The following is a 13819-nucleotide window of genomic DNA, read 5'->3' as shown; positions in this document are numbered from 1 at the left end:
AACGTACGCTCCATCGTTGGTGCTGAAAGTTTTCTGCATGCAAATCACACCGGAGGACAGTTGAAGAACCTCTTGTGGCTTGCTTTCGCTCTGAGTGCACCAATTTGCTTATTCACAAAGGCAATGAGCGCGAGTGAGCTTGATCACTGAATATCACTCGCTCTTTTAAAAATCTTTCCCTAAAGCCGGGTTTTATCGGATATGGGAATAAGTTTTCGCCCTCGTAAAAGAGGTATCGCTGCTGATATAATTTTTGTGTTCGCTCTAGTAATGTATTGGTGATTTTGAAGGTGTATATGTGAGGTATCGATCGCAGTAATTGACATTCGTTTGAAGCGTAAGGATCCTTTTTTATCTGACGTCAAAAATGTCTACGTTCGTCCCGAAAAAACAGCATTTGCCGAAAGTCATGCTTCATTGTTACCTTTTAGAGAAAAGTGCAGCTGAAACGCGTCATATATTGGTCAATATTTACAGTAATCGCGCTCCATAAAATACAACTTGTAAAGAGTGCTTTCGACGCTACCAAAGTAGCAATTTCGACGTGAGTGATAAAGATCGAACGAGCGAAAGGGCACCGAAAAAACTCAAAGGCACTCAACTACAACAATTATTGGATGAAGACGTATGTTGAACCCTTAATGATATCACAAGGAGTTGGATGTTGACAGATCAACCGACGGGAATGATCCAGAAAGCAGGGTGGCACATCAATTGATGGAGAGGGATATCGAGAGACGTTTGGTGACATGCTAGATGCTACTTGAACGGCAGAAAAGAAGAGGTTTTCTGAAGCGCATCGTCACTGGCGATGAAAAATAGATCTGGTGAGATCAGAAGGGTGTCATCTATTATGCACTACTTAAACCATCTGAAACCATCACTGGCGATCGTTACCGACTGCAGCTAATGCGTTTGAATCGAGCTCTCAAAGAAAAGCGGCCCGAATGGGACGGTAGACACGACAAACTGATTTTGCTGCATGACAACGACAGGCCACACGTTGCTAAATCGGTCTAGAGATATTTAGAGGACTGAATTGGGAAATCTTGCCCCACCCGCAGTATTCTTTAGACATTGCACTTCGGATTACCATCTGTTCTGATTAATGGAGTTAGCCCTTATTGGAGACCGGATCACTTCTTACGAGAGCATCGCAAAGTGGCTTAACGAATGCATCAAGTCAAAAGAACTGGAATTTTTCGTCCGTGGAATTCGTATGCTTCCTGAAAGATGGAGTAAAGTTGTAGTTTCCTATGGCACATACTTCACATAATATCAAATAATATAATAAATAATAATATTAAATAATAATTGCTAAATAATTCGTAACTTTAGTAATAAAGGACGAAAACTTATTCCCATGCCCAATAGAAATATATTTTGAAGGTTTATAGCTTAGAGTTTGAGATGCTGCACATAAATGTCAAAAATACGTGTTTGCTTGAGCAACTGATTTCACAGCATTTATATGTCCAAAAATACCTTAGCCAGTTAGAACCACTTAAATACTTTCACTTTACAGTTATTACAGCTTTTTCCCCAGGCTAACTAAGCAAAATTAGCCCTAAAATATTTGTAGAAGGTAATAAACTTGCAAGTATTTGTAAATTTTTATGAATATCCACCACATTCAACACTTTGCAAGAATAATAGCACCATAAATTAGCCAAAATAATATTGTACGCCACCCAATGTGGCATACAACCGGCAAGGCATACAACAGCCGCTAATGTGGCAGCATTGCGATTATATGCGCGCCCAAACACATACACATACATTCGCATATTTGCCTGTAGCGTTTGAGAGCAATAAAAATAAAAACTTCGCAACACCAAGCACATTAAAAAAGAATTATTTGCAGCAAATGAGATTTTCCAACGCCAAAGCTTATGAAACGCAATGAGCACTCGTAAATATCTTATCTTTGTGGCGGCAAGCGGCGAAAATTGCATGCCACAATCCTTAAATGTGCACAAATGTGCAAACAATTGCGGTAACATTAAAAATGCGAAAGAAAAAAGAAAATGCAAATAAATAAAAGCCAAATGTGAACAAAGACAAGACGAAATTCAAAATCGTCCAAGAAAAAACATAAAAACACATTAACGAAATCATAAATTCTTATCGCAGTTGGTAGCCAGCAGCAGCCGTAACAAAAACAATGAAACTGAATTTGAAGATGACAAGGAACATTACGTGAAGCACGTGAAGTGGTGGTGGACTTACGCACTTATTGTTAATAGCAGTGAGCAGCTCATTGCAACAATTCGAAGGAGTAGCAGCAGGAGTTTTACAGGAGTTGCGCATTGCTGATGGCGTTCGATGGGATTGGCAACACCGACAACGTTGAAGTCATAAACATTATGTTGACTTATTACTACCTTGACTTCCTTTAACTACTTTTATCTCACATGACTCTTTTGGCTAACTGTGGCCAGAACCTTCCGTCGTTTTGTTTGGAATTGTTTGTTGTGTTGGAATTGTCGTTTAGCTAAATGACTCCAACTCAGGGAATATACAACTTGGCATCCCATTCACTTAGTTTACTATTTTCTTATATTCCATTGTTTAAATGTATGTTTCCACTACACTTTTGCAGGGCACCCAATACGTCGATTAGTAAAGTCACGTTCTGTCTCTTAAGTTGCTGACTCGTAAAACCGAACTTAGTCACTTATGCACTGCACACATACTTAAATATGTGCAAGTGTAAAGCCAGTGAGAGTTGGCAATGTTTTGTATATTGTTTTTAGAAGAAGGAAGCATCGAAAGCCTTTAACCTGACAGTGTTGGACTTTAACCCGAACTCTTATCGTCATGTACCGATTCAGTCCCGGTACTATCATTACGTAACTCATCGGAGGCGGTTGAGCACTAAGCACTACGTCTCTTACTCTTCACATACAGTCCATCCAAAGTTACAGAGTTCTCCCACAGTTTTGTTTATTTACGAAGAAAACCAGCCCAGTTGGGCCTGTCCACCCACCCACTTTCACAACACTTGGCTCACGTCGACTTAAGAGTTTGTTTCTTTGTCAAGTATTCTCTGTTTAGCAGCCGCTGAACTTGTCGAGGTCTGCGTGTTTTAACGGATATTTCATATCGGTGATTGCTGAGGAAATCTTATCCCACGCATCCTTTGAAGCCATCATGATGTCGACTATGTTTTCTGGTAATATTGGATCTTCCGATGAATCTAAATCACCTCTGCTAGTCACAAATCGTAGGCATATAAAAAACGCATGACTTGTATATTCCTCTTCATGAGGCCGAGGTTTTGTATGCGCTGATCACCCTCAATGCGCAAAGTCTGTACAAGGCCTCGTCTTTTACGCTTTTACCTCCACGGACTTCGCCCATACTGGTGCTGCATATAGCAGAGTGGATATGAAGAAGCTAGTTAGTAGCCTGCGTTTACTGCTTCTCGGACCGCCACGACCCGCCCACGTTCGGAAGCATTCTGGAGAGCGCACCAAACTTTCTTGATGCTTTGTGAGTTATATAATAATTACTTACATATTCTGCATGTGGTCCAAAACTAAACCGGTCGTCAATTATGTTATGCTTAACATTTCTACGATGTTTCTTTAAAATATTTGTATATAAATCGGGTTTTTTTTTTGGGAAGTGATACCAAAGATACGTGAGGCATGTCTCCACTAAAACAAACCTCCCCTTTTCGGCTGATTTCCAACCCGGGACCGCATTGCACTTTATCGAGTCTGGAGCCGTGATTGTGTCTATCAACCACAAAAGAAACTTACGTCCATGCTTTCTACCTATGACTTAAGGAGGTTATATGCATGTCTGCGACTTATGTCATTACTTTCGTTATGAAGCAGATAGAACTTTGAAAAGGTGCGATAATGTCATGTGCATTACCGTTTTGTCTGCGTATGATGTGATCGTGAGTGGTCAACTCAATAAAATGTTAAAAAATTTAGATTCTTTGAGGTTTCACTATTTCCGTTCAATATACTACTCTTGGCAATTATATGTGAAAAAATTACATCATTTAAATGTCGTCTACAGTCGATTCATGAAATGCTTAATTGTTGACAACGTTGAGGTATCGATGTTGAAGGTTGTTCAGCAACTCTTTGCGCTACAGCAGCAATATTCTCCGCACAACGTTCAGTTTTTAGTCAGTCAGTCCTTTTTTATACGCGACAGAAGCAGTTTGTTGAAATTTTTTCACCAACTTTTAAAATGTCGACTTAGTTGGAGGATTGGACGATATGTTGTTCTTAAAGATCGAACATTTCGAACATTTTCATAATAAGGTTCAGTAGTTTTAACACGTTGTTCTATGGTGTAAAATTGTATATCTGCCTGCTTGAAAAATGTCAAAGATGACATAAAAAAGGGTATCGTCTCGGAATTATTCACTACTGACAGTTAAGCGTGTCTTTTGAAAAGCGTCTTAGATGAAGTATTGAAGTATGAAGGTTAGATGAAGTATTTTTTTTTTAAATTCCTGCTTCGACTATTTATTTTGATCTTAGCGATACTGAAGTTTGTACTGATTTGTCTCATTTTTACCTTGATTTTGGAACGCAGCAACACAAAACTTGCTTTACTAAGCACAATAAATCAAGCACCCTTTGTTAGCGTAATGTCATCCTTAAATCACTGTATGACATGTCTAGGGTGTATCGGAAAGATGTGGCTCACTTAAGACATTTAGCGAAACATTTTTGTTTACCTAATTCATCTTATTCTTCACATAAAGTGTTCTCATTGCTAGTAAATGCTGACCGTTCTTAAAAGCTCTTACTGACAAAGAAATGTCTGTCAACTCAATGGAGCACGTCTGAAATCTTTCCCGCCGAACTGGTATGATGACTGATCAAGAAAGTCTAAGACCTATTTGCTTACCGGGTTATGCAGACGTAAAGAAAATGCGAATAGTAAACTAGAGCTAGAATACACAAGAATCCGTAAGGTATTACAAAGGCATTTGTGCCAATATTTTATACTTTGGAGCCTCAAGTTTTCTACTTCATATCAGAGTGGCCGGGCTTAAAATTGGAGTGAGTGGTTTTTGTAGGCTTCGTGTCTTAAGAGAAATATTTTTTCTTATTGCAAGTATTTCTAAAGAAGTCAAATGGTCAGAAGTACTTAAAAAACCCCCAAGACGTATACAAAACTATTATACTTACAAATATACATAAAAGCTACAGACATATTAGCCACGCACCTACAAACATGACTGAGTGGAACAGTTGTTGACACTTTCAAGTCACTTATTGTCTTAACATTCTTCCACCATATAAAGATAAATATGCTTTTGTATATATACATACATATACATCTACATACTTGTATACATATATGTACGTATGTGACATGTGAATAGGCAACTGTCATATCGGCCATCTTGTTGGCGGCATCCCCTTCTTAAGTATGTAAATACTTAGTAACTGTATGTTCTTGTATATTTGTTTTATCTCGTTTTTGTTGTTGCCCTTAAACAAGCCACAAAGTGCAATTTTTATGTGTTTTTTACACTCTGTTAGCACTACTGAGTGAATTTCCTACATTCGCTTTCTGGCTTTATTGCTTTTTGTTTATCTGATGCAAAAACGCATGCATTACGCGTTAAAGTGTTCCCCTTTTTGCAAGTTTTTACAGTCTGCTGCGGATATGCTGTTTTCTCTATAAATATTTGCGTATGTAAGCGAATGTACGTATGTTAGTGTGTGTATTTGCTGTATGTATGTATGTATGTATGTACTACTTAGGTGTATGTGTATACCTATTATTACGGACTGACTGCAGTGTCTCGCTTACTTCCTTTTTTTCTTATATTTTGTTTATCTTTATATCTTGTGTCGTTAACTTTTTATGCTACTTGCTTGCGGCAAAATTTTGCAACATCCCTTGCCCTCCCACCAGAACTTAAGTTTTTCTTTGACTTTGATAAGCTTTTTAACTTATTAAGTACTAGAGTATTTATCTTCTTACTTTAAACAAGTAATTTTTTTTTATTTACTTATATAATTATTTTACATGTATACACATACAAATCCGTGTATGTTTCACTATACTTATATTTATTTATTTTATTTATTCAGAAATGTCTAACAAAATTCAGGACAGATATTTCAGATATAAATTCAGAACTATAATACAAATTTGCAATATCTAATATTAAAGAGTGTGGCAAAATTAGATTATCAACATAAGAAACCATTAAATTGCTAAAAATATATACAAGTTACAATTGAATTTTGACGAAATTAATAATTATAAAACTAAAATAACAAATACATAAAAGGTATTATTTTGATTCCTTACATAGAAAGCAATTTTTTAGTTGCATTTGAAATACTTGTTTGGCCCTAGAAAGGTCCAAATCCAAAAAGGTTGAGACATAATTAAGGCCAGACAACGTTATATCGAGAGACGCATTGGCACTATATAATGTCCTACTAAAGCCAACGGCGAAAATTTCTGCAAGGAACATTAAACTGTGTTCTTTCTAGAAGGACCGGGCAGTCAATTTTGCCATTAATGAGGTCAAAGATAAATGATGCTGCCTGAAAAGTACTTCTGTCACTCAATGGAAAGAGACTAATCAAAAGACAACGTGATTCGTATGATGGTTTCGGGCCTGAGAAATTGAGTGAATGTAGTGCAAAATGCATAAAAATTTGTTGAACCCTCTCCACTCGATTTATATGGACTGCATGACAAGGCCTCCAAATAAAAGCAACATAATCTAATTTGACCGAACAAACGCAGAATATATTATAATATCTTAAGAGTATATGGGCCGGGGCAATGACAAGACATTCAAAAAATTTAGATACCGCAGATAATTTGGAAATTATTTATATACATATGTATATAAATTCCTTTAACTCCAGTTGGAAAGTAGGGTCAGAACAAAAATCCTGATGTCATTTCGATTGTGAGCATGAATTCCAGGTTGTATTTGAGCTTAATAAGTCCGCATCCACCATGTGTCGCCAGGAGGTTTTTTGTCTTTGATCTACGGTTCCTAATATCTTGCGGATTCCACCACAGAGCAGCTCTGCATATCGCCGGCATACCATATCGCCGGCAGCTTTGCGCAAAGTGTGGCCTATCCAGGCAAATCGTCTGCGTTTAAAGATGAGCTACATTAAAAGTTCGTTGTTCCAATTAAGAAATTTGTGATTTGAAATAACACAAGGCCACCAGGCGTTGACGAATATTAGCAGCCTTCGGACAAACACGGATATAAGTGACCAGAAAACGCAGCTATATAGGGAAACCGCTTTCACGTTGGAATCAAAAATGCGTAGCTTAGTTTTGACTGATATGAAATTCGAAACCCATATGTTCTACAACTGGGAAAACGCAGCACGAGCTTTGTTGATGCGGTGTGAGTTGTCTTCAATCGTTCCACCTGCTGGTTTATTTTACTCCCGAGGTTGCAAATTTCCTCATTTTGCGTACAATTTGAAACGCATTCAGCCTTGTTAACGTTTATTTTAAGCCCTACTTCGCTTGTAACAGCACTGAACTTATCCAAATTTGTTTGCAGATCTGACATTTTGACGCAGAGGAACTCTATGACATTTGCGTACGCTAACTCTTCTAAGTGTTCATAGAAGTTCCAAGGCACGCCTCGCTTGCAAGTTAGCGCTTTATACAACACATAGTCGAGGATTAAAAGAAAACACAATGGCGACATGTGGCATCATTGTTTTACACCGGACTTTGGGTATATCGCATACGAGAGTTGTTTATTGTGTCAAATTTTACATTCAATGTCTGCTTGAAAAATGTGAAAGATGAAAAAGGGTATCGTCTCGGAATTATTCACTACTGAAATTTAAGCGTCTTTTTTGCAAGGTCCTTTATTAGATGAAGAGATTTTTTTTATCACCTGCTTCAACATTTTACTTTGATCATTTTTAACTTTATTGTGGAACGCAGTCACCCAAAACTTGCAAAGAAATATCTGTCAACTCAATGGAGCATGTCTGAAATCTTTCACGCTGAGCCGGTATGATGACTGACTGATGACTGATGGGCCTCGATAATTCTGATGGATTTTTCCAGTATGCCTCAAGTATTGTTTATATGATGTGCACATATTATTTTTCGGAAAATGCTTTAATTTAATTTCTGCATTTTCTTACTTTTTAGATTAATCTAAGTAGAGGTCATTCCCGAGAAGGTTGGAGGTTGCCTTATTTCAAAATGAACTATATTATCGGCCACCTCCATTTGGGGAAAACAACAGGAGACACACCATAAATTTAAGGGCGATCTCTAACAAATACCCAACAACGAATGTACGAGTAACTTATTATGAGCGTCAATCCAGAAGCATGTTTGATTAATTTGCTTTCATCAATGTTGGAAAAAGCTACTTTCTTTACACTTATTAACGTATCCGAAATCATTTATCAAGAGTTACTTGTGCGCTGGGTCTGGTAGGGAAACGAGAAACAGTTGTACGTTGATCACAACAGCTAAATATTAAAAAATATTTGAGAAAAATCGAAACCTGTTTTGTTGCCCATAAGCCGCATTAACTGAATTTGGCATCCCATGACTAATTTGACTGCATAAAATTACATTGATTAGTACCATTAGCACCTGCAGAATTGGGAAAGATGGCTCGAAGTTTCTTGATATCTGCCAGCTTATGCCGACAATACTGATATCATCGGTTTCAGAAACCACGCCATTGCTTCTGATTTTATTACAACCGGGTAAAGGTGAACAAAGTGTTTCTGAAAAACCAACAGCCGGTGCACTCGAGTCTTGTCATGGGCATCCACTGTCCACAGTTATTATATAATTTTGAAGAAGTCGTCACTTGATTAAGTCGCCTTGATTAAGTGATTACAATGCCATTAAAGAATAAGAATAAATTATTGCTTTCAAGAACGATAACATCTGACGACAATGAATATGAGCAGATTTGTACCATAATGAGCAGATGATATACTTATCATGGCGAAAAGCAGGAGTGAATTGCAGAGTGTGTTTAAAAAACTCGAAAAAAAGGCTAAGAATTAATGCAGAAAAAACGAAGTTTATGGTCCGGTCCAGCTTTGGTTTAAGAGGGGAACTTCATGTAGAAGCCACAAAATCGGTAATTTTTTAAACCTATTCTTAAAGGTGATAAAAAAATTAGATTATTTTGAAGCTTTAACACAACTTTATCTAACCTTTCGAGAGTACAAAAAAACGTGTTTTCATTTTTTTTTTCTAAAATGGCGGCTCAGGATCATTTCTTGTCAGCTGCCTACGGCGCGAGGTCCCAAACTGCTCTATTTATTACTCTTAATCTATCGATCTGAAACAAAAAAATGAAATTGGTTGTTTTTTATAACATAATAACGGAAACGATGAACCTATAAAATTAAAAAACAAGTATAAAATTAATTATAAAATAAGCCTTTGAAAAGAAAGTCAGAATTGAGGGCTATTTTATTGACATTTTTAACCCCCAAAAAGTAATTTATCAACGCGAAATATCTGAAATTTTAGATGCAGATTCCGATAGTAATGTACAGAAAGGCCTCACCAAACTTCAAACAAATCGGCCGATAACTTTTTGAGTTACACCACAACAGTTTTTAAAAAAGGCGTTTCGAGATAATTGAGTTTAAAGTTTGAGGTACAGGAGCGCGCGGACCGCTCCCTACCTAGTTAGTGGGCTGTAGAAACTATAATATTGAGAATTGCGGCATGAAAATTTCACAATATGTTCCTAAGATACTATATTTTCAGATTATCGATTTTTTGACGGAGTTTTAGCAGCAAATAAATCTTATTACTCTAATCTGAAACTGGTTAAGTCAAAATTTTGCGACCAAAAGTTAAGGATATATAAAACCTTGATCCACCCTGTGTTTACCTATGGTTGCGTACTATGAACACTGACACTAATCAGTTAATGGTCTTCGACAGAAAAATTTTATGAAAAATTTTGAGAAAAATTGATGGGCCGATAAGATTGCAGGACGGTATTTATCGAATAAGAAATAGTCACGAGCTGGAACTTTTAGTAAAAAAACAAACTGTGACAAGATTTATAACATATCAGAGGATAAAAAGGCTTGGACACGTGTTTAGAATGCCCAACAAGAGAAGAACTTGAAAGGCAGTTGAAGGCAATTGCGCCCTGTTGGAGGCCGAAGAAGAGGATTCCTTAGAAAGAGATGGGCCAGAAATGTGGGCAAACAAGTCTTATCTCTTAGAAAGAGATGGCTCGAAGACGATGAAGATGACCCTGCAAATCTGAATATACGGCGGTGGAAGGAAGTAGCCGTAGATAGGGACAGGCGGCGAAAGGTTGTGAATGAAGCAATGGTTCACTAAGAACTGTGATGGTAAGAAGAAGAAGAAGAGTTTTGCCTTCCTCCGGTGAATATGGAATAAGAAACTGGGAAATATTGGGGTTAATGCATTTCATAATTTTTTTGATAAGGACATTTTTCCCATTTTGTTGCTGCTACCCTATAACCTTCGCATGCGTTACTAAATCCACGAAATCATTTGTCAGATTCCCATACTTTGGAAAATATCCTAATTTTAGTATAGAAAAGGTTTGCTTGGTTAGAATACAAAGAAATTTACGCTTCAGACAAATGATGTGTAATAAAATTTTTTTATCAAATATTTGCCACAACACTAAGTTGGTTCTAAATTACTGGTGAATTGGTAAATTATTTACGTTTTCTGATAGAAATAAGCAATAATAAAACTACATCAATATTCGATTTACGTTTGGCTGTAAATCTAATACAATAATTTAATTATAATTTTTTTCTCATTACAGCTGGACGCCAAATGCAGTCCGCTGGCCCTGCTTGCACAGACGTGCAGCGCAATCGGTGCGGACACTACCAATCCGAAACTGCTTGCCGCCAATATTGAGAAATCTACAAAATCATCGCTGAAGTCCGGCGGTTTAGACGGACGCGACAAATCTTCACCTGTCAGCAGTCAATCATCGTCCGTTTCAACCGGCTCCGTCGAGCACATCAAATCAAGCTTTAAGCCGTATGAGTCAAATAATAATTTAACCAACAACAACCATATACGTGACAGACTTGACGCGGAAGCGGAACGTGCCACAAATCTAAGTACAGGCACGCCTGTGAACAGTTTAAATCTTATCGGCAATAGCGGCCGAGTGCGAACACCAAAGAGCAATGGCAGCAGCGTTATGCTGTTGAATGGCCAACAGCAGGCAGCACAGCTGCAACAACAACGTTGTGATTCAAACCAAAGTGCCACCTCACAGCGCGACTCGCCAGCGATCGGCATGAACGGTTTGCATAAGGGTTCACCCATTGGCACCGCTGGCGCTGTGATGGATCTGCAACAACGTATGAGCAATAGTAGTAGTCCGCAACAACGCGTCTCCTCCAAGGAATCGGCGGCGTTGAGTCACACAACCAACAGTGCACAAATTAGTCCAAGTGCTGCGGCTGCAGCAGCGGCGGCAGCTGCTAGCCATTCACGACTGCAATCTGCCACTGACTCGGCTATCGCTGCCGCCAAAGAGGCCAGTTATGTGAAGGCTTTACATGCTGCAGCTGCAGCCGCTGGAGTGCCGACGACGAGCGCGGGTTCGCTACAAGGCAGCTCTTCTTATTATGCAGGCTATCCGGGCGGCAATCCTTCGAGTGGACTGCCATATCCGATGGACGTGATGACAGCGAGCGCTCTAATGTCACAGCATCATCCAATGTTTAAGGCCGCCGCCTTGCATCCATATTTGAATTATGCGCGTCTGAAGGGAATCGATCCAGCCACAATGATAACGCCGAACATATGTCGTGATCCCTACTGCACTGGTTGTCCATCCTCGCCCCACTTTCTTAACAAAGCCGCCGGCCAATCGTGTCCTGTAGGTTGTCCTCAGTGTGAGGGAAGCGCCGCTAAATCATCATCGATGGGAGCAGGCGGTTCTTCGGCAGCAGCCGCTGTTGCAGCAGCGGCCGCTTCATCATATCACGCGCAATTGGCCGCGCTGGCCGCTGCCTCACAAATGCCGTACGTCTGTTCATGGATTAGTGCAGATGCCGCGTATTGTGGCAAGCGTTTCGGCACCTCCGATGAGCTGTTTCAACATTTGCGTACGCACACCGCATCGTTGCCTGATTCAGTGCTGAGCGCCGCAGCCGCAGGCGGTATCCCACCCACACATCCGCTCTTTCAGCGTACCTACCCCACACCACCGTTGAGTCCATTGTCCGCCGCACGCTATCATCCTTACGGCAAACCGTCCATGCTACCGCCACCACTCGGCTCTGCGGCTAGCACACTAAGTGGTTTGCCTATGCCACCACATCCGGCGCTGGCGCAATACTTTGCGCCCTACTCCCTTTACGGACCGCCACGCATGGGCTCGTCACATCCATAGTAGAACGCAGTGGGCGCAAAAGCGCGTGATGTCTACAGAGCACACCTGAAGTAAGTGGACTCATTGGTTGAATAATGGATTTTTAATATCTACAGTCAATTTTGGCATTGAATGTCCTTCATCTTACACTCTCTTAATCGTGGAGAAAATATTGCAAATGTTAGAGGCGCGAGTTGTGAGGTGGCGTAAAGTGCTAGTGATGTAACATATTGTGCGTATGTGTTGTATGTATGTATGTGCGCATTTGCACACATATGCACAAATAATGAAAAATACTTGTACTGTATGTAATTATAATTATTAAAATAATAAAAAATAATTATTGTAATTGTATAGAGCGTTTGTGCCCTGTTGCCCAATGCTACTCTAAATAACTGAAGAATTATTTATTTTATTAACTCAATAATTAAAATGTTTATCAAAGAAAAACTAAATAAACTATAAAATGTATGTATGAATAATCCAAATGTCAAAATTTAAGCCGAAACAGCGTTGTTGTATATTTTAAAGTGTAATCTACGAATGGCGTCTATGTTGTAATAAAATTACAAATAAATGTACTTTAAGGTTCAGTTAAGTCATCAGCAAAGAAATAATAAAACCACGGCAAATATTAAAATACACATTGAACATGATTTTTCTTTATTTGCACCAAATCTTTGAGGTGAGTACAGCAGATTTTGCAAAAATGTATATACCGACACTTGAGGCCCTATGGTCGATATAGCAATAAAAGAATCAAATATATACACTGACACTCAGGGTACATTGAATGATAAACAAGCGATGTATCCTGAACTAACCAAGCCTATGCAATAGAAAGGACAGCAGCTAATAAACAATTCCGATTCCGATTCGTCGTATACCGAATATATTATATATGACGCTTTACATTTCAATTCAACCGGGCTATTCGGGACATGTTCTTCGATTTCGATGTAACTGAAATAGGTTGCCCTCTTGTCAAAATAATGAGACGCGTATTTTTTTGTTCGCCCGAAAAATGTATTTCAAGATTTATCGGCAGTTTTGTTTTTCGGCTCAAAATCGATGTTTTTAATTTTATATAAGAAAATTTTTCTAACTGCTCATAACTTAGTCAAAAATGAACCGATTTTAAAGATTCTGGGTTCAAAATGTTCGTCATTACTTGCACGAGCGACTTCATGTAGAAACAATAGCAAACAAATACTTGAACATTTTTTATTTTGTAAAAAACAGTGCGAAATTTTTTCGAAATTCAATATTTCATAAAGTGTATTTTTTTTTTTAACTTTTTCCAAATCAAGAGGACACCTCAAACTTCGATTGCGCTGAATGCCCAGTTGCTAAAATCAATTGTTTTTTAGTAACGCATTTTTGAGTAAAAAACCTGTTTTTCCGACACAAACGTGAAGTACTCAGTAAATATTGACAAAAATAGTATCCACA

At 38.5% G+C, this 13819-nt stretch overlaps 1 protein-coding gene across 1 annotated transcript in view; it reads left to right on the top strand.

Annotated features, from left to right (window-relative positions):
- Positions 1-13011, top strand: part of LOC129248712 (zinc finger protein Elbow) — a 74742-nt gene extending 61731 nt beyond the window's left edge. Inside the window, exon 2 of the mRNA XM_054888339.1 lies at positions 10796-13011. Within this exon, the coding sequence (XP_054744314.1) occupies positions 10796-12388 (1593 nt within the window). The 3' untranslated portion in view covers positions 12389-13011. The remainder of the gene's footprint in view (positions 1-10795) is intronic.
- Positions 13012-13819: the final 808 nt, after the last annotated feature.

This window comes from Anastrepha obliqua, chromosome 5, assembly GCF_027943255.1.
Source record: "Anastrepha obliqua isolate idAnaObli1 chromosome 5, idAnaObli1_1.0, whole genome shotgun sequence".
In the NCBI taxonomy this organism is placed as follows: domain Eukaryota; kingdom Metazoa; phylum Arthropoda; class Insecta; order Diptera; family Tephritidae; genus Anastrepha; species Anastrepha obliqua.
Note: the sequence above shows the minus strand (reverse complement) of the source record. Positions and strands in the feature narration are given on the sequence as shown.